At 37.2% G+C, this 19,734-nt stretch overlaps 1 protein-coding gene across 3 annotated transcripts in view; it reads right to left on the reverse strand.

The window, feature by feature from the left end:
• Fmn1 (formin 1) overlaps positions 1 to 19,734 on the reverse strand; it is a 364,027-nt gene that overhangs the window by 142,356 nt on the left and 201,937 nt on the right. For all 3 annotated transcript variants that reach the window (XM_047540773.1, XM_047540776.1, XM_047540774.1), the window contains 2 exons: positions 16,571 to 16,658; positions 801 to 862 (listed from right to left, as the gene is read on the reverse strand). In XM_047540773.1, coding sequence (XP_047396729.1) covers positions 801 to 862; positions 16,571 to 16,658 — 150 coding nt within the window. The remainder of the gene's footprint in view (positions 1 to 800; positions 863 to 16,570; positions 16,659 to 19,734) is intronic.

Consider the following 19,734-nt stretch of genomic DNA (forward strand, 5'->3'; position numbering starts at 1 on the left):
ACTTTTATTTATTTATTTATTTTTCATCCTAACAGTCAGTGAACCTGAACAGTTCAAAATCATGTGAATTCTGACTCTCCAGTATCATCTTCCCTAGAGGGCCTGCAGATTGTGCTGGCTATTTTCTCACAGAATCCAAATTGAAAGACCTTATATGTGTATAGTGCTATTTTACTTTCAAAATACATTGTTACTGCTGTATATACTAAATTCTTATTTGCTACAAAAAAATTCAGGTGGGGTTATACCTACAATCTCTATTACTGATGATCAAACAGTAACTGATAATTTAAGTAACTGGTAGAAAGTTATTCCGCAGGCAATGGTAGAGGTGTACCTCAAACCTAGACTATCTGACTCTGAATCCAAGACATGCCCTCCTCCATATCCTGTACTGATCCCCAAATTTGATGTCATCAGCCTGTGTGGACTGGGTAATCATCCAAGCAGGAACTAGCAGTCCTATTCCTCAAAGGAAGACACGGGTATATGCCAACACCAAGCAGGCAACCTCCCTGCCCTCACTGTGCCATCAAGCAATGGGGTGGGTTCCAGGGCACATATGTGGTCTCCCTTGAACCTCTGTACTTTGCAAAGTGCAGTGAGATCTACCAACCCAGACTCTACAGTGGGAGTTATGCTCCTCTTACACCCACTCTCACTCAAGCTTGCACCCCTGTGCCATTATTAAACTCTTCCATGCTAGGTCAAAATCCTTAGGGCCAAAGAACATGAATGGCTCAGTGATTTTCAGCATAGAAGGACGATATGAAAATTCTAGCTCTGTCTTTGACACTTACGTTTTCATATAAGGCTGCGAGGGTCTCCAGATCAACCACAGAGTCATCCACGTTAAAAATGGCTGCCGAAAGGAAGAAAAAAAAGGGTAAGGGATTTGATTTGATCTCAGCACCAACATTCACTGCATACCCAGCTTTCAAGCAACATAATATTGCTCTTCCCTACACAGGTTGCAACTTGTTTCTGCTTCCCTTCCTTTAGTACCAGGGGGCTCAAATGAAAGAAACCAAAAATGGTTCCTATCCCTTGCCTCAGTCTTGGCCCTGCCTTGCTTGATTCCTCAGGCTCTGTGTCCTTTCTGCAGTTTAATTTAGGCTCCACAGGAGAAGTGTTTGTGCTTTAAAACTAAATCAGTTTGTAGGTTTGAAGCACAATTTTAAATCTTTCTTCCCGGCTGGTAATTGAAGAGATTTAGCACCTAATGCACCAGAACTGACTCTTGCCCATTACCAGAAAGGGAGAGAGAAAAAAGACAATGTTGGCAAATTAAATGAATTCAGGCATGTGATTTCAGGCACCTTTCCACTGCCACTGCAAACATCTTGTTTGGATTAAAAAGACAAGAAAGAGCAATAATTGCATCAATGGCAAATTAAGATTATAGAAACCTCCCATGAGCCAGGTTTAAGGCAAGGTCTTATTCTCGTGGTTTCATTAGGATTCTATTTCTTGTTCTGTACTTAAATGAGTCATTTAGTGGTTAACTAATATGCTTATGATTTCATCTGGAGAGGTTCCTTCCTGCATATGCTGGGATACAGACATGGAGATTTTAAAGCCTTAATGGATTTGGCTATCAAAGTGTTTGAAATTGGCAGGCCCACATCTTTAAATAATTATTCAAAACTAATAAGGTTTGTTCCCTCAACCCTAGCTCCCTTCCCTGACTTTACATTGTGAAATTAACCAGCACGCTAGTAAATTTTCTCTGTGGCAGGCTAATTAATTTTATTAAACCAACCAGTGATATTGAGAATGTCTTAAAATTTTGCTTGTCAACCATTATTCAGTTCATTTCCATTACACCATGTTTTTTGGAGAAGGTAGGGATCAAGGTAAAGGGCAGGTTACCTTTGAATTGTTCTACAATCATATGAACCCTTTCACACAATTTTAACAAAATTAATTAACTGAGCTAAGATCATGTCAGTTCACAGAATACCAAGAAATCTACTTAAAATTCCTTCACAGGCCATTTTCTCTGACTTTGGAGTTAAACAGCAAGCTACTCCTAGACATGTGGATGGTGAGAAGAGAGGGGAAGAGGTTAATATGTTTGTGACAAAAGTAAGTCATCTCAGACTCCACCAAGACCAAGGAAAGTATATTTTCAAAAGACCAATATTAAACCAAAAAAGAAAAATGGAGTTTGTGGAAGGAAAGAAAGAGTTTACCCTCTCAGGATTGGAATTTTGTGTGTAGGGATCAACTGAATTCACTAATATGTTAGATAGACCTGTTTAAATGTCTGATATTTTAAAAAATAAATAAACAAGACAGAAATTATGTCAATTCCAATATTCCACAAAAATCAGTCAACGTGAATGCATAAGAGAAGGTAAGTAAAATTCTAGAGATAATTTGTCAGAAACATTTGCTTCTAAACTAAGTACACCTCCTTGGTGGTATGAGCTACACACTTAAATCAAGTAATATGAACTAATGAGAACAATCTTTTCTTTCCCTAACTGAGCAAGTACTTGGTCTTAAAAAGTTAATCCACCTGTTTCAAAGGACTATATTCCAGGGTACCAGGCAGAAGAATGAAAATCCTTAGAAACTGGGACCAGAAACAAGGATGGGCTCTGGAGATGTTTATTCATCCATTCACCCATCCAGCCTCCACCTAAAGAGTTGTTGAATGTATGCTAAGTTCCAGAAACTGTTCTCAAATGCTTTGACATGTAAGTCAGACATGTATTTAAAGTACTTGATCTCATGAAATTGATAACCTAGATTGGGGGAAGAACAATAAACAAATAAATACATAATTTCCAATAACAACATACCTTAAAGAAAGAGAAACAGAAAAATGTGCAACACGAGATAGGATGTTTAAGGAAAGCTTCTTAGTGTAGGTAACATAAAAAAGTGAGGAGGTCAGTTTTGTAAATATCTAGGTAAAGAACCTTCCAGGGAGAGGTAACTATAAAAGCAAGTTTCTATTTTTGAAGAAGGAACATGAAGGTAAAAAGATCAAGATGACTCTTAGGCTGGGGATGTAGCTCAGAAGCAGAGGGCTTGCTCAGCATGCGTAAGGCTCTGGGTTTGGTAACTAGCAATGCAAAAAAATTAAATTAGACTAAATTAAAAAGACTCATGAACAGAGCAAGATTTACTGCATGATCCTGATATGCCATGTTAAATTGTCTGGACCTTGGCATATCTGTAAAATGCATACCATACTAGTTACTGAAAATACAAAGTGAGCTAATCATATGCTTGGCATAGCATGTAGAGCAAGGTATGAACTATGACTATTATGATTTCAAATATACACATTGTTAATGTGTTTTAATGCTAGTAAATGCCTTAACTCCTAAATCTGGAAAGATTTAGGCAAAGAAAACTAAAACTACTAGTAATTTATGTTATAAATCCAATGTCCCATAATTCTTGGATGTTTCAGAAAGAAGTTGCTACAAAATCCTCTTGGTCCTTTAAGACCTCAGAAAAGACCCAACTTTAGGAAGCATTAGTAATAGGACAGGTAAAGGCACAAATATCTCTAAATTATAAAAACAGATGTATCAAATGTCTTGAAATATAAGATACTTCTGGATCTGAAAAAGTTAACCTAATTTTTTATCTCTAATCCATCTTTCCCACTAAATCATCCTTCATTATATCACCAGAGTTAACTTTTAAAAACATGAGACTTGAAGTTTTACTTTGGTGTTTAAAACATCTTAGATGTTCCTCATTTATAAGTACTTGGTGAAGTTCAAACTTCTTGGTCTGACCTCATACTGCATTTCCAGTCTCCTCTCCCACTACTTCCTCCTTGAGCCCCAGTCACATTGTGCAGCTACCCATTCCTGAACATGTCCTGCCTTCCTCCCTTTCCACACCTCATCTTCCAGGGCTCAGAGGTCAAAGGTTTGCTGCTATAGAAGGACACCCCCTGACCTTCAGACCATTAAGTCCTCCATCTTTTCCTCTGTGATGGCAGCTCACCCGTATTTTACACAGGGTGAAGACAGTGTACTTTAAGAATCAGTATCATGGTAATAGTCGCCCTCCTCCACTAGATTGTGAGAGCTTACAGTCAGGGAAAGTTCCTTATGCACCTCCATGACTTCAGTTCCCAGCATAGTACCTAGGTGACTCCAATTCCCACCAAGTGCAATAGATAACAAAATAAGTGTGGGTGTGATGTGTACTTCAAGACTCACAAAGGACGAGTCCTTCAGGTGGATGTGAGAAAAAGTTTCTTGACAAATAGGACATTGGATCTTGCAAAAAAGAACACAGAGACTTTGCATAGATTTTTTTTTTTGATTGAAAAGTTGTTTATAATATTGAAAACTGGGAACACCTTAAATGTTCATCAATACAAGATTGGAGAAATACATTTCAGTTTACTGGTACAGTAAATGCTACACAATAATTAAAATAAGTGTTTTAAAACTAAATGTGTACCTTGGATGACTCTTAAAAACACAATAAGCAAAAATGTATTGATGGTGTCCTTATTTAACACATACTGTGCACAGGGCATTACCTTATGTGCTTTGCATGTCTTAATTCATTTTGTCCTTGAAACAACCTTTTTTAAAAAAAATTTATTTGTTGTAATTAGTTATACATGACAGTAGAATGCATTTATACATTTTGATAAATCATACATAAATGGAATATAATTTCTCATTTTTCTGATTGTACATACTGTAGAATCACATTGGTCATGCAGTCATATAGGTATAGGAGGTAATAATGTCTGTTTCACTCTATTATCCTTCTTACCCCCATACTCTCTGCCCCCCTTTCACCCCTCTCTAACTAATCTAGAGTAACTATTTTTCCCTAGCGCTGCCCCTGCCCCTTATTGTGAATCAGCATCTGCATATCAGAGAAAACATTCAGGCTTTGGTTTTTTGGGTTTGGCTTATTTCCCTTAGCATAATAGGATTTTAACAGATGAAAATATCATATTATGGGGGGGAGGTCTATATTTGAATTAAGGATGGTCGTTTCTTCTCAATTTGTTCCTGTGCAAAAACTGAGGTTTAGTCAGTCTTGTTAGGTTGCACAGTCATGTTCTCCACTCACACATTCAGTGTGAACAACCTGGCTTGCCTGAATATAGCATAACAAAAACATTTTAGTTTAATAAATGAATTTTCTCTTTATTAAAGAATGAATCAAGGACAATATCTTTTCCATCATTCTAACCTTCAAAACATATTGTAAATAGCAATATCACCCTCGGGAAAAAAAGGTTAAGAATAAAGTTTAACTGGTAGATTCCTTCAGGCAGAAACTTGAAATACCCATTTGTTAATCATCATTAATTCAGTCACACTCATTCCATTCAGTGGTAATTTGTAAATTTACAGTAAGTACCCAACAACATCAACTGGAAGACTGTGATACATTACATGTGAAAGGAGATAATACACACAGGCTGATGGAACCTTCTGGCAATAGCAGGAATTTGGGCTTCAAGAAAATAAATTAAAGGGACTAGGAAGACAACCTCGAAACACAGTGTGAGACAAGAAATAGTAAAAATTTAAAACTATGATGAAGAACCTATAATGCACTTGATATACTTCAGAGAAATACTGGGCAGTTTTGAGCTGGGAAGTACGTTGAACAGAGTTATAGTATTCAGGGAAGTCAGATTTGGGGAAGACCAGCTTAAAACATATTACTGTGGGTAAGAGCTAGCAAAAACCTAAATAGTGATGACAGAAGGGCAGGGCGGAGGAGAGACACTGGATCACTCTATAGGAACATCACTAAATGGCTTTGGGGGCTTTCAACCTCAATTCAGGGAAAGAGCTCTGTGCCAAGCCCACAGAAGCAGGTGGAGGAACATAAGAGCAGATGTGAGTGTTGTTCTTCCTCCCAGGGTCTGGCAAAGAATGCAGTAGAAGAAAGGGGACTGGTGAAGGAAAGAGTAGATAAAGGGATTCATTTAGGACCAAGACCAAGTTTCCAATGAGGACTCTCCTCTTCCATATACAGATCTTAAAAATAAAAGTACAAAAAAATTCAAAAGTGGAAGAAGCAATATCAAGTGATTGATCACCAGGTTGAGCCAGGAGCTCAAGGAAATGAAATTTTTTCTATTTGTCCATGTTATCCTAACCAGGTAAGGTTAGAATAGTGACCATAGGTCTAATAGAAAAACACGTAAGTCCTAGGACTCCCGGGAGAATTGGCTTACATGTATGTAATTGCATATCCTTTTCATCAAATGTAGTTTAGGTTCCTAGGGAGCCAGAATCCATACATGACAATTCTATCCTAAAATACTGTGAGAATGTATTTGAGAAACAATAAACGCGCTCTGATTAAGTCATTATTTAAAGTCCTTACTGTAAACTTATAAGTCATTACATAAACCATTAACTGATCATCACGATGTGGAAAGAAGTCTATCTCTGATTAAAATATTTTTAGAGTTGCATAGGATCAGATAGCTCTCTCCATTTTATATTATAAAAAAAATACACTCTTATCTCTTTCACACACATGCACACAATGCACATCTTTCATCCCCAAAACAGAATTTACACATATTAGCCCACATGATTCTACGGCAAACCCTAAAGCCCCAATACAGTAATGCTAAGTAATCCTAGCTTTTGTTCATAGTACAGGGCTCATTATTCCAACACTTCTGCAGATGGTGTCAGAAAGGTGAAGTGTCAAATCCACAAAAGGGAGACCCCAACAACTCATTGCCACTGCAATATCAATCATTCCTGGTGGGTTTTACTTTTATCTCCCTCCCTCCTTAGTTGTCCCCGCTCACACTGTCAGTTCAGTTAGAATATTTCACCTACACCTCACAATATGTCGAAAGGAAGTAGACACACGCTGTGAAAAGCTGGTAATTTTATTGGGTTCCTTTACCTTTAAAAATCTGTTACTTGGTCAAGTCTGGTTTCTGGGCTTCTTTTTTGCAGGGAAATTGAGGCAAACATTTTTATGTGGTCCTCTGGTGCCTGCTCTGTACTACAAGAATTATATACACAAGGATCATTAGAGTAGTGTTTTGCCCATTAAGATATAATAACCGTCAGCAGGGACAAAAAGCAGATCAGTATCACAAATTCAAACTAACAGGCACACATAAAAACTATGTGCCTGCTTTAGGCACATGCGCAGGGTCAGGGTCTCACACAATAGGTAAATTCCCTCTCCAGCTCTGAGCCAGCTTTTCACAAAGGTAAGTGGGAAGAACATGCAGGAATTTTCTCAGCCCTCCAGCCATTTTTTTTTTTTTTTTAACTCTGAACGCTTTTCTATCTCCAAGTGTACCATGTCCAGATAAACAAAAAGTGTGCTTGCTTCTAATTATTAAAAAATAATTCTAATTATTTAAAAAAAAAAAGCAGAGCCACTTATGAAATAGTTCTTTATCAGGGAAAAAGCACCTTGAGGTGGTAATGGAGGGAGTCCAGAAGAGAGAAGATGCACATCTTAGCCTATTAGATTAGCCAAGAGAAATCTGGTCATCGGGCAGGTGGAAGATGTTACAGGATTGGGTGAATTCACCAGGTTTTGGCTAATATTGATTTTAAGAATAATTCTAATGCAGCTCATTTATTCTTTTTTTTATTTCCTTAAGTAGTTGACTCGATTACCTTGCACAAACTGAGTGTGTAATAATTATTGTAAAAGGATTCTATATATTCCCAGCCCAGCAAAGCAAAGGATGATAGGATTAATGACTCTACTAATGAAAATTATTTTATTGACAATGTTAAATTCCAATTAGCCCACATGAAACTTAGATGTTTTATCCAAATTACTGACATTTTTTAGGCCTCAATTAAAAACTCAATTGGAAAAAAGAACAGCATGAGGCAAGTAGCACCCAGGACACAGTTTTTAAAAATCCTATATAACCTACTCCCAAAACCTCTAACTAACCTACTGCCCCCCAATCTCTACCAAGAAAAAAAGAAAGGAAAAAATGGGGTTCATGGAAGGAGGCAATGTTCAAATCTGAAAGTTGAAGAGAGAGGGATCAGGAATATCTTCCCATAATCTCAACACTCAACAATAAGCCCATTGCTTAGAAGGAAGACCAAGTATAAGAAAAAAGTATAAAACATGAAAGGCAGGGGGTAGGCAAAGAGGGATGCAAAGAGGCCAGAGGACAGGACCTGCTCCCACAAAGCGCTCTGAGACCACAGTTCTTCACAATGGTCCCAAATCCCCTAGAACCCTCTCTTCAATATGCCTTGATTTCCCCCAACTGGCACTATGTTCCACCTGTGATAGATGCCAAGCTCACCTGTGCAGACAAAGATGTGCAGGAATCTTTGCTGAATACAAGTATCCAAATGAAATGCTTGAGGGACCAATTAGGAGGCAGCTTAAAGGAACCTCTGTCCACCACATTAGAGGGATTAATAATTAATTGCTACTAGCTATCACAAGCATGCCAAAACTCAGGGAAGCAAAAACTCATACAGAAAAATGAAAGGACACAAACAAAAGTTGCCTCCAGAAACATAAGGAATAAGAAATATCAAGTGAACATAGTTTCTAACCTTAGATACCCTGCTAAATGGACTAAGCAGAGACCTTAATTCAGGTATCAATGGAATGAAAAGTGAATGTAAAGGATAACAAGAAGAGAGCTGGTTCTGAGGTGAAAAAAAATGACACCTACCTCAGAAAACTAATATAAACAAGAGGCATTTAGCTAATCTATTCCAAATTCTCAAAATCACTCAATTTTACAGAGTAAAAGTCCTAATTCTCACCTAAGTCTAGGCATGTACTAAGCCTGAAGGTGGCCAAGGTGCCACTTTATAGGTACAATTAAAATTGCTCATGGTTCAATCCTCAAAGAAGTGCACAGAGCACAGAATGCACAAAACTTCCTCTCGTGTATCCCCTCTGTTCTCTGGAGGGCAGTGGAATGAGAAACAGTTTGGGTTAAGCGGCTTCTGTTCTTCCATTAGTTCTGGTTCTTTTAAGCTGAAATTACATTCCAGGCAGATTGGATGGTCTCAGCCAGATGCCTGAAGGTAAAGTACAAAGAAATGCCACCCTCTGTTTTCTGGCCTCAGCTCTGCAAGTGAAGGAATGAATGTACAATGGTTTAGAAAGAGGTGGGCGGAGTCCTGCTGCTCAGGTGTTTTAGAGGGGACAAAAGGGTGGGGAAGGAAAAGGAAGTGATAGAGCTACTACTTATGCTTAACAAAAAGTTTTTAAAATATATTTTTTGAACACGTTGATTGACACTGGCTCCTTCAAGGAGTTGGAAAGTCAGCTGGTTATGATGATGTCACTTAGAGGGTAAGCTCCTTCATGTGTGACTTACTCTCCTCCTTTGTTTTCGACATACTGTGACTTGAGGGAGCAATTAAATGAAGTTTTTTGATTCTAAACTCTGCTTTTAGCTGAACTTCACAAAATAAATGAGCTGACTTCAAGATTCCTGCAAAGAAACTGCAGATTGAAGATAATGCATCAACAATAAGAAAATGGTAGACTAGATGATTGTGAGTGCAAGCTCTTTATGAGACACAGAACAGGGTAATAATGAGCATGGTCACAGTAGATATGCCAAGAAATTGAGCCCCATAAACAGAAAAAAAATTATCAAGAAGACTCTTTAAAATGTGGGTTTAGGTCTGGGGGTATAGCTCAGTTGGTAGAGTGCCTGTCTTGCAAGCACAAGGCCCTGGGTTTAATCCCCAGCACAGAAAAAAAAAAAAAAAAAAAAAAAAGAAAGAAAAGGAAAAAAAATGTGGGTTTAGATCTACTATTGTCAATAATGAGCCTCATCCTAATTGTATTTAGCTAATGAGAACCTGAAGCCATCAAAATGAGCTAGGCATTTAAAAGTATCACTAATCTCATTTTAATTCAGATTTCCTTGTTTTAAAACGAGCATGTCAAGTTTGTCATGCATTTATGTAACATACATGTTTTAGAAAACACACCTTGAAAAGCATGCTCTAAAACTTTTTACTGGTAGGGTATACTACAAAAAATTTTGGAGGCAAAATGCCTTTTGAATAGGGACTCTTATAGGTTAGAGTGAGATTTTCCTCAGGAAAGTCCTAAATAACTTGTGGTCAATCTCAGATGCCTGACCAAATATTTTAGACAGCTCCCATAAACTTGGACATAGATTTCTGGATATTTTAAGGCCAAAGCAGACAAGGTCCAGTGGGTATTCTCAAATCTGGGTTTTAGTCTCTGAGCATAAAACCAACTGGTATGTCTTTCTGGTACCAAGATTCCTCAACAGGAAGATAGGCTATGATGCAGTTGAATGCTTAAGCTGAGACCCTGGACTAGTAAGAACTAAAATGAAAAATGTTTTATTTTGATGTTAGATTAAATATTATAAATATGAATTCTGAGTGTACGGGAAATTCCAAATGAATGCCAGGAGGTTTCTGGCACCTAGTCTGTTGCAATGCATATGGAGGTTTATATCAAGAATAGTCAACAGCAATTTTCCATATCCCCTGGGACAGAAATTAGAGGAAATCACTAATGTGGAATGAAAACATCCATTTGCAATCATGGTAGGCAGTTGCTGTATCCACAGATGCCAAATGCTTTTAAACATAAGTCATCCCATCTAGCAGATGGAACACCAGCAGTAAGTCAGTCACTTATTCGGAGTCTATTCAGGCTCTGTGGGCAAAATGGTCGGCCTCCCTGGAACCATTCTCCCCCCACAACCAAGGCTTTCCTTTGGTGAGTCAGAGTTCTACACTTCAGCCAGTATGTGGGCATTTGGTTTTGTTCTAAAGGATGTCAAACATCTCTTTGGGTAGAGAGAACCAGGTAGAGGTTACTTTTTGAGATCTGTTTTATGTCTAACCCAACTCTGTCCACCTACTCCCACCAGGCATGTCTCCAGTCATCTCACACTCAACTCCTTTCTGCTTAAACCATTTTTGATCTACATTTCTAATTTTCAATTTTTGGTACCAATTTGCACATTCTTGCTGAATCCAAAATCTAAGGTGCAGACTGAATTTCTTCTTCCTCACTCCTTGTGATACATTTCTATAGATGCAGTCTTAGTTCTGGTCTTCATCACTTATGATCTGATCAGTGTGCAAACTGTTTCTCGCATACTTATCCTCCTTTAGTTGTTTTTGTTTTATTCATTCAGTAGGCACTTAGATCAGCACCTGTGTGCCAGACACAAGTGCAAGGTGCTGGGGACACATCAACAAGTAGTCTCCATCTCAGAGCTGCTGTTCTGATAGCTGATGTAAATAAGAACATAAGTAGATACATGAATACAATATTAAGTGTGGAGAAAAGTGAGAGAATTAACTTAGCATGAGTTACATTAGGGAGCAAGGATCTGAGAAGGCCTCTTTGAGGTGACATTTAAGTTGAAACCCACACTAAAGAAAAAGAGTTGGCTGTACAAACAATTCCAGATACAGGCAATGTGCTGTGCTTTTCATTCAAAATGTGCTATGCATTCAAAGATACAAAAGGAGGGGAGAACTTGACCTTTTCAAGGAGTCAAAGATGATCACTGTAGCTAGCTAGAAGTGCAGCATGCAGGGAGGCCAGAGGAGCAAAGGGTAATAAGAGATGCAGAGCGCATAGGGCCCTCAAGGTCAGTCTGAGACACACCACTGCACTCAAAATCAGACAGCAACGTTCCCCTTAAAGATCTTATCTCTGGTACTGATGCAATAGTGTACAGAATTCATGTGATGACATTCTGGGCCCTTCCTGGTCTGGATGCTGCTTGTTTTTCCAGCCTTAGCCCCTGAAACAAACCATGTTCTCATGCATTCTGTACACATCAGTTGTGCCCCCTTTTGCACATCTTGTTTCATGTTCTTTCCTCTAGAGGATGAGCTCTATCTCTGTGTGTGACCACACATCCTCTAAGACTCATCTGAAGTTGTACAGGAAGAGTTCAGCTATTTCTATTATTTCATAGCCCACTCTATTGCAATCTTGGCTGTTTGTACATCTCTCCCACCATGTTGTGAGTTCTCAAAAATGTTACAGTTAAAATTTTAAATGTTGTTGAAGTTATGGTGCCTGATACAGAGCTGGCATTCAATACATGTTAAAGACAGGCAGGCAGTTAGTTTTACCCAAATGCGCTGGAATGGAACCTGTGACATTCTGATTCCATGTAGATTAAGGCTTCATCTATTAAAAATTAAATTAAATTTAACAAATATTTGAATATATGACTTTAATACATGACGCATTAGCCAATTAGTTATAAGCAATGCTTAATCAGAGAACTTCCCAGGAAACAAATACGACATGACAAAAAGGTACAAAAAAATGATTGGTTATTATCCGTAAGAGTTTGAGCACAGAATTCTAAAATTTCAATTCCTGAATGTGCATTGTAGACCACAGAATAGTGTTCACCTGACCAACAAGGAAAATCAGGTTGCTCTTTAAGAGCTGGACCAGTTTGCAGGAAAGTGGATGAAACTAGAGACCATTATGTTAAGCAAAATAAGTCAAACTCAGAAGGTCAAGGGATGTATGTTTTCTCTCATATGCAGAAGCTAGAGGGGAAAAAGGAAAAGTAAGTGTGGGTGGGAAATAGTATGAAAATCAAAGGGAGATCAGTAGAGAAAAGAGACCAAGGGATGGGAAGAGGGGAGGGAAGTGGGGAGTGCTGGGGAGCAATATTGGTCAAATTACATTATTATATTATATGCATGTAGGAATATGTACCAACAAATCCCATCGTTATATACAACTATAATGTGCCAATAAAAAAAAAGTAGAAGAAAAAGAAAGAGCTGGACAAGTAAAAGCCAGATTATCTATCTGATCTATCTGTGGGAAGTAACCTTTATACTGAAATACTTAAAACTTTTATCAAGGTGACAAAGCTGTAATCCCAGCAGGACAAGATTGAAATGTCATTGTCATTTAGAAAACTGAAATGCTTGAAGCTCTTCAGAATGCCTGTAGGTACTTCTGCTCCTACAAACAGAACAGTACTTTTTATAAGAATCAGACATTTCCAAGATTCGAAACTGTTCCTTTCTACTCATGCCTTTGTCTGTCTCTTCTCATCGATCCCTCTGTTCAGCCATTCAAAACACACTCGCTGTGTGTTTGCTGTGCAGGTGGTGGGATAGAGGGAATTCTTCATGGGAAAAATAGCAGGAAGAGATACAATGCCACAGAGAGACAAGTGATGGAGAAAACATTGAGCAGATATGATACTTTATTCATAACAAAGAAATATTCTCTTCCCTAAGTGAATAAACTAGGGTTCTGGTTTATATATCAACTTTTTGTAAGTTTGGAAAGTGTGAGTTAATGCCTCTGGTCTTTGTGTCCTGACAAAGATGAATATATGACCTGAAAGCTTAAGAATAAACCAGAGGCATCTGAACTTTGGTCATTTCACCAAGGCTGATAACATTGCGGGACCACCTGGCTGCCAGCTGGCCTCCTCCAATCACATCTCCCCTCACATAAATGTTCTGGGTCAACCTCAGCACAGGGAGCCCTTTCGACTGAAGTACAACACAAGACCAAGCACATTCCATTTATGACCAGACAGGGATTCAGAATGAAATATAACTGGCAAAGCCCAGACTCCTAGTGACTGTCACATGCCAGTGTCAGTGATTGGTTCATCTGGAATACATTGCTAAAGGAAGAAATGGAACGGAGATTATTTTTTAGAACTTAGGAACCAACTCTGCAATGGATACATAAGTGCTTGAGGCAGGAGGAAGAGCTAAAGCCATGCTTGCCCTGCTTAGATATCTGTAATGCCACAGTTGGCATCTCCAATGCTGAAATGAGAGTTGACTTTTCTTTTTTTTTTTGTCATTTCCAACAAAATGAAGTTTATGTACACATCCTATTTTTATGAAATACCTTTACATAATGACTTAGATCTTGTCCAAACAACTAACCTGACCCAGAGGAAATGGTTTTTAGCAACATCACATCATTAATATTCTTTTTTCACCATTGTTATTTTTTTAGATTAAAATATATACATATATTTTAAATTTATCTTTTAATTTTTCTTTACAGACTGCATTTTGATTCATTGTACACAAATGGGGTACATCATTTTGTTTCTATGGTTGTACATGATGTAGAGTTGGCTTTTGATTCACGAAGGCATGTTTTTGACTAAAGTGGAAAGGTCTGGATGAACTAATCCCTTACTCAACTTACACTGAATATTCAAGCCAATGAGGCTGGAATTCCATGGGAAGGTTTATGGTCCCAAGCTGGTAACTACAGTATCATGGGGTTAGAATGACCTTCATTCATGTGGTAATCTGTCATATTGCAGCAGAAGATGGCTAACAGGAACCAAGAGAAGGCCATAGTGATGCTGCCATTGTGAAAACTCATATTCATGGTGCTACACATGGTGGTAAAACCAAGCACGCCTGGTGTTCAGCAGGACTGTGGCCAATGATGCTGAAAAATCCCCTTCTCATTGCAATGACTGCCTCAGAAACTTACTTCCCCACCACAAGACTGCCAACTCCCCTCCAGAATTTTTTTTTCCTTTTTCCATTTTGTTGTTTGCCCTAACACCACATTTTCCTGATTTGAATTCTTGTAGAAGATCTAACATCAGATCCTTCTAAAGTCAGTAAAGAATCCTGCTCTAATTTCAGTGGTAGTGCCCCAAAGTCAAATCAATTACTGATTACTACAATGTTTCCCAAGGTTTTATAGTCATACTTATGCATTCAGTTCAGTTCTATGAAATGTTAAAAATATTTCACTTATCCAAATACTTATGTCATTTACTTTGGATATCAATATTTCTAGCCTTTTGTGGAATTTAAAAGTTTTTACAATATAGGAAAATTTTAAGACCCTAAGAAAACTACTTTAAAAGGAAAAGTAGTGTGTGAAAGGATCTCAAGAGCCTCTTAGTTTAAGGTCCTCGGGAGTCTGCTGAGTAGAAAAGTAAAACAACTGAGTAACACCAAGAGAAACCTAAGGGTAGGGTGGTTTCAGAGTGTTCCCACTGTTAAACCAGTGCTCAGTCCTACTGAAGCCACCTCAGAGATTGTAGTCTACTCAGGAAACATCATAAGTGACATGCCAAAATTAAGATATACATTTAATCAATTATTGAGAAAAGGGAACATTGTTTTAATGAAAGACACAAATTTTAAAAAGGTATGATGGCTTTTGTTTCCCTTTTCTAGAAATCAAGAAAAGTACATACAAATAAAATATCTTCTCTATAAATGTTTTTTGTTTAAAATTGAGCCAAAGAAAACCAAATAGGGGAAAAAAAAAACCCACTGCCACCACCAACAAAGTGATTAAGAGACAATGATGTAACTACATGGTTGATAAAAGTATTTCTCTAGAGATGTATTCAGCTAATGAAGAAATAACAATTTTAAATTGTTATTTTTCAGACTTCTAAAGAAACAATCTAGGCAAAGATCACCAGTGCCTACTAGTGTCACAGACAATCCATATTATATACATCTTGATGGAATATACAATAGCTTCTGTGAAGTATTCTTCCATGCACTCAGATTAAGTCTCTAGATCAAACCTGCAGTTTACAGGAAACACATAGGACAGAGAAACTTCATTGCACAGTAATGCAATCAGCAAAATCAAAAAAGTGGAAATCTCTACAGGACAAGTAATCTTCTGTCTTCAATAAATGAATTACAAAGGAAAAACCCAAAAAGAAGATGGGGAGTAGAAAACCTCAGATTAAAAGAAACTTGAGAGACACATCAATGGCAATGCAGAACATCTGTTTGGAACCTCACCCAAAATAACTCTAAATGAATGGGTGAATTAATGAGTATATGGACAACCGGGGAAATGAGAACCACAGATGTGAGGATACTATTATGGTTTGGAGGTGAGGTTTCCCCCAAAATCTTACATGAGACAATGCAGCAAGGTTCAGAGGAGAAATGATTGGGTTATGAGCGTCTTAACCCAATCAGTGAATTAATCTGTGATGGGATTAACTGAAGTGGTAGGGTATGGCTGGAGAAGACTGGAACTGGGGCGTGGCTTTGGGGTATATATTTTGTATCTGGAGAGTGGAGACTCTCTGTTTCCTGAAGATGCCAGCTGCTTCCCTCTGCCACATTTTTCTGCCATGATGTTCTGCCTTACCTCCAGACCCAAGTAATGGAGCCCACCTTCTATGGACTAAGACCTCTGAAACCATAAGCCCTCAAATAAACTTTCCTCCTCTATAATTGTGCTAGTCAGATCATTTAGTCACAACAGCAAAAAAAACCTGACTAAAACATACTGAGAAATTGTTGTTCTTCTTTTTAAAGGCATGATATAGCACTAGAGTTATGTTTTTAAAAGTATCCTTATCTTTTATGGGTAGTACAAATATTTTTAGTAGATGAATTATAAAATATCTGAGATCTGCCTCATAATAATCTAGTTGGTGGTGGGGAATGTGCTATAAATGAAAACAGAAGTGAGTTGATGGCTATGTAGCTGGATATTCACGGGATTCATTATGGCATTTTAATTTTGTGTGTGTTTAAAATTCTCCACAATAAAATGTTTTAAAATTTTTAAAGTTCTGAAAAAAATGATGGAAAAGACTTACCCTGCTGGATGTCCTTCATTTCTAAATGTAAACTAGATATCAAGATTCCCACAGTTTGAGATCGTTTTCCATCCAATAACTTGATGATCTGGAATTAAAAACAAAAAAGAATATGAGCTCCAGTGACTATGAGAATCTTTTAGAAAGCATAAGACTCAGATACAATGAAGGACTAACTAAAGTGACACTTGGAGACACTGTACTCCAAATGATGCTTAATTGGAAAACAGCTTATCTGCAATTACAGACGTTTTACAAAATACAGGGAAAATGTCACAGAGAATTCTACCAGCCCCACGGGAACACTAAAAATCTGCAGAATATTTTGCTCTGATCTTTTTATTTAAATATATTTTAACTAGGTTGTAACAGCAACATGATATACAATACCACACCCGGCTTTTTCGCGTACCAATGAGATATTTTCACACTGCTGCCTAAGTCTGCAGTCTTTGCAGTGATTCTCTCTGCTGAAGTGTTTAGGGGAAAGAACATTCCCTTCTTGTGACAGCTGCCCATCAGCAATGTGGCCTTGAGAGAGTCACACTTTAAGGAATTCATCAACTTGTGCATTTAGCTTATATATTTATTTTAGGAATTAAATGATATAATATGTACAAACTACCTAACATATTTGCTGGTCTGTATTTACAATGTAAATAAAGTTTACCATTTCAGGGAGGTAGGTTGCTTCCTGTACTATTATTAATGTAAACAATTATAATATTTTACTCATCAAGTTTTGATTTTAAATCATTTCAAATTATTTTTTTATAATAATATATGTATATCAAGACTTTTACAATCTTTTTAAAAACTACAAATGCTTCACTGCCAATTACTTCAACCTTATTGAATAGCCCCTGGAGAAGTCTACATAGTTAAACTAAATAGTTATTCTTTCCTTCCCACCTAGGTACTCACAAATTACAAAATACAGTGAAAGCAGGACTAAACAATAACAATATCTACATCATATTTTTTAGTATACTAGTCTAGTTGTTTTCTGGTTGAACAAGTTTGCTCTACTCAAGATTATCTAACAGCCTAATTCTCTATCGACCTATCAATTTATTCTCAATTATTACCAGTCAATGTCTTCCCTTTTCCTGCTCAAAATGGCTACCTCTTTATATAACTATTAGGTCTAAAATACAGTAAATACTAAGCTTTAATCAAGATAAAAGGAAAATCTGATTTTTCAGTTGCTGTGTTTAATCATTTCAACATTAGTCTTAAAGAAAGATTTCTGGGGAATACAGAATTTCAGGACTTTCAAGAAGGGCATAAAGAAGGTAAATAATATTTTTATAATTTTTCATATAAAAGCAAAAAGAAAAGAAGAAATAAAGCATAATCAAATATCTTTAGAAGTGTAGTTTCTTGGAGAACCCAAATTTAAAGCCAACTGATTTTTAAAATTCCAGTACAAAATTAAGAAAATCCAAATAGGTTTTATTTAAATATTCAGCCATGTACTCATTTAAAAACTATTTGCTGTGTATCTGTTGTGCATCTGGAACTGCTTTGGACTCTGGGGATGTAGAGGTGAGTGAGACAGATTGAGATGCTGAACTCAAGAAGTTTGTAGTTGGGAAATTTAAAAATTCCTTGTGGTAAAATTGCTATAAAGAGACTGTCAAAAACGCAAATAAAATAATTGCCTAAACTACCAAGACAGCAAATTCAAAAGAAGATTGGCTTTGGGAATCAAGTAGATTTATGCTTAAGTGTCCAGGACAGTGACTGATACAACCATGACATACACATCAATGTCCATGAGACAGGTACAGGAATTCAATTTATGACAAGATTGCAATTAGGTCAAATGAACATCAAGCTATCCAGTTAAAAAATCATCAACACCACATTCTACCTGCAAGACAATGTTCAAATGCAAGTTTTTTGACTAAAGATGTCAAGCGAGAGACCATGAGGAACCCAGAGAATGACACACTGATTCTGCTGTCACTGGGTAAATCAAGCACCAGGCGCCAGATCAATCCATCCCCACTTGCTCATTCCACCAGGCTGCACTGTGGAAAGGATATTACCACGATAAGCCATCCTTGGAATTTTATCCATGACTTTGGGTGAAAGGTGTTAGGAGGGTACCTGTAGGACAATGCCTTAAAGAGTTTTCCTAAATTCAGTCCTGCCCCTTAAAGGGAGGGTGGGTGACAGTGGAATTAGAGCATTTGCATTTTTGTACCTATACTTACCAAATTCTGTCTACTCCTGCACAACCTTTACAAATGTCCTTCTATGTTTCCATTTACTCACTCTTTAGTTGCAGAATAATTCCAGTGTCCTTTTCAAAACCAACTAAAATGTTTGGAACACAATGAACATTGAATTTACGTCCCAAACCCTGTTCATTTATTTTACTTGTTTTCATAGACTTGAAAGCTTATTTTTTAAGATTATTACTGTGAAAAATACACAACACAAAATGTACTTTATTAAAAACTTTAAGTATATAGTACAGTATTACAAACTATAAGTAAAATGTTCATTAGAACTCTGGAATTTTTTCGTGTTGCAAAACTGAAACTTTATATCTATTATATAGAACTTCCCAATTCTCCCTTCCCCCAGCCCTTGGCAACCACTGTTCTACTTTCTGTTTCTATAAGTTGAACTACTATAACTATCTTATATAAATGTCATCATGAAGTATTTGTCCATCTATGACTAGATTATCTTCACTGGGCATAATGCATTAAAGGTCCACTCATATCATTGTAAATGACAGATTGGATAATATTCTAATGTATGTCTAAACCATATTTTCTTTGGCCTGTGACGAACATTTAATTAATTTTGATTTTTTTTTTCAAATCCTGCTACTGTGTATAATGTTGCAATGAATATGGGAATGCAAATATCTTCAAGATTCTGGTTCCAGTTCTTTAAATAATCAGGAAAGGGACTGAAGAAGCATATGATAGTTCTATTTAAAATTTTTTAAGGAATCTCCATACTGCTTCCAGTAGGAGCAACACCATTTTACACTCCCATCAACTGTCCACAAGGGTTTTCATTTCTCCACATTCTCACCAAAACTTTATATTTTCTGGTTACTTTTTATAGGAACCATGCTATCTCACTGTGGCTCTGATTTGCATTTCCCTGATAGTTAGTGATGTTGGGCATTTTTTCAT

Source organism: Sciurus carolinensis, chromosome 2, assembly GCF_902686445.1.
Source record: "Sciurus carolinensis chromosome 2, mSciCar1.2, whole genome shotgun sequence".
NCBI classification, from domain to species: Eukaryota; Metazoa; Chordata; class Mammalia; order Rodentia; family Sciuridae; genus Sciurus; species Sciurus carolinensis.